Here is a 1,892-nt window from a genome sequence, read left to right on the forward strand (position 1 = left end):
TTTTTTCCCTCTTCTTTTTACTTCTGGTTGAGCTCTGATCATCCAGTCACTGAAGCCAGGATAAGTGGGTATTATCTGCAAGGGTGGATATTCTTATGCATATGCCCTCTGTTCTTATCAGCTGGACCCTTCACTCTCCACTCTAGTCCTCTGTGGCTATGTCACTGACTCTGGGCCCAAGAGTCCCTAGGTCTTGCAAATGACATCATTTTTGCTGTCTTCTTTTGGCGGCTTGACTACTAGCCAGATTGGCAGTTTGAACCCATGCAGGGCCACCTAGAGAGACAGGCCTGGCAATGTTCCAAAAGATCACAGCCTTGTAAGTCCTTACAGAGCAGGTCGACTCTATACACACAGGGTTACTATGGGTCAGAACTACCAATTTGCAAGACTTTAGAGTCCTTCAAGAATATTTATTATTGTTGTTAAGTGTCATTGAGTTGGGTTCTGAACCCATAGCGACCTTATATAGGGTTTCCAAGGAACAGCTGGTGAGCTTGAACCACAGGCCTCCTGGTTCAAGTTGACTTTGCAGGCCACTGCATTAACCCACAGTGCCACACCAAGAGTCCTTCAAGAATATCTTTGTAAAAAATAACTTATTTGCATGTCCAGAGTCTGACATACAGTAGATTCTATATTTATTGATTGCTGCTTATGCACATCATCACCTACAAATGTTAAAAATACTAACTTGGGCATTGACTTAGGCTGGGAGGTGTCCTTGGGCATCTTACAAAAAAAAAAAAATTTTTTTTTTAACTTTTTATTATGAATTGAAGATTTAAGATCATCAGTTTTACATTTAACAATTCATACACTTTGTTTCATCTCAATTATTACAAGCCTCTCCATGCAACAAGTTATCCTTCTTCCTCCCTGTGGTTTCTATTTGCATTTCAACCATCTTCCCCTCCGTTCAATATTTTCCTCAGGAATATGTTGCCCGATTGATTTTGAATTATTGACCATTCTGTGGTGAGCATCTTACTAGTGTTGGTGTGTCTCCCTCCTCCCCGCCCCCTCCCCCCACCCTATCTACTACATGGCTACAAGGGTAAGTTCTCTCCCTCAGGTTCTTCCAGTCTCTTTTTTACCGGTAAACCCAGTCTTTTATTATTTTTATGATTAAATAATTTTGAGTTTTGTTCCACATTTTCTCCCACTCTATCCAAGACCCTCTAATGTGATCCCTTTCAGGACAGTTGGTAGTGGTGCCCAAGTACCAGCTAGTTCTTCTGGTATCAGAGTTGTGGAGACTGATCTTCACATGTTCCATTAGTCCATTTGTCCTTGGACATCTTAAGAGATCCTCTGAGAGTATGCAAAAGGAGGCACAGATGATTTCTGAAACGCTTTCCCTGATCCACTGATTTTCTTTTAAACCAGAGAAAGGAAACTACACAGTGATGGGGCCAAAACCAAAACAACACCATGAGCCCAGCCATAGTGAAGGTGTTCCCAGTTCACACTTTTTGCAAAAGATGTGGGTGTTGCTGGTCACCAGCCTGGTGACCCTTCAAGGTATGTCCAGCAGGGTCTTAAGTACTTACCTCAAGTGTGATACCTTTGTCACCTTAGTTATTCTTCAGGAGAAGGAGAACAGGAAGCCCAGAGTGTGAGAGGAAAACGCTCAAGTGCTGCCTATGCATTCAAGAAAACATCAACCCTATCTGAGGGCAAAACTGACCCAAAAGGACTAAAAAGGTCACAATGTCTATAGAAAAATACATGAGTCAGACTTTCCACTGGGTAAGACCTGCGAGGAAAGGCCTGTGGATTAGAAAAGGTCTCCATTCTCTGGATGAACAGAGGGCTACATATTGATGCAACAGGTCTTTGGCTGTGAAGATGACCATGGCCATACACAGGACCGACTGGGTCTGGAGGTG

The 1,892-nt window shown here is 42.9% G+C and overlaps 1 protein-coding gene across 1 annotated transcript in view; it reads left to right on the forward strand.

Annotated features, from left to right (window-relative positions):
- CD160 (CD160 molecule) overlaps positions 1–1,622 on the forward strand; it is a 14,595-nt gene extending 12,973 nt beyond the window's left edge. The window contains exon 3 of the mRNA XM_006861694.1: positions 1,390–1,622. Within this exon, the coding sequence (XP_006861756.1) occupies positions 1,390–1,622 (233 nt within the window). The remainder of the gene's footprint in view (positions 1–1,389) is intronic.
- Positions 1,623–1,892: the final 270 nt, after the last annotated feature.

This window comes from Chrysochloris asiatica, unplaced genomic scaffold, assembly GCF_000296735.1.
Source record: "Chrysochloris asiatica unplaced genomic scaffold, ChrAsi1.0 scaffold00042, whole genome shotgun sequence".
Classification (NCBI taxonomy): domain Eukaryota; kingdom Metazoa; phylum Chordata; class Mammalia; order Afrosoricida; family Chrysochloridae; genus Chrysochloris; species Chrysochloris asiatica.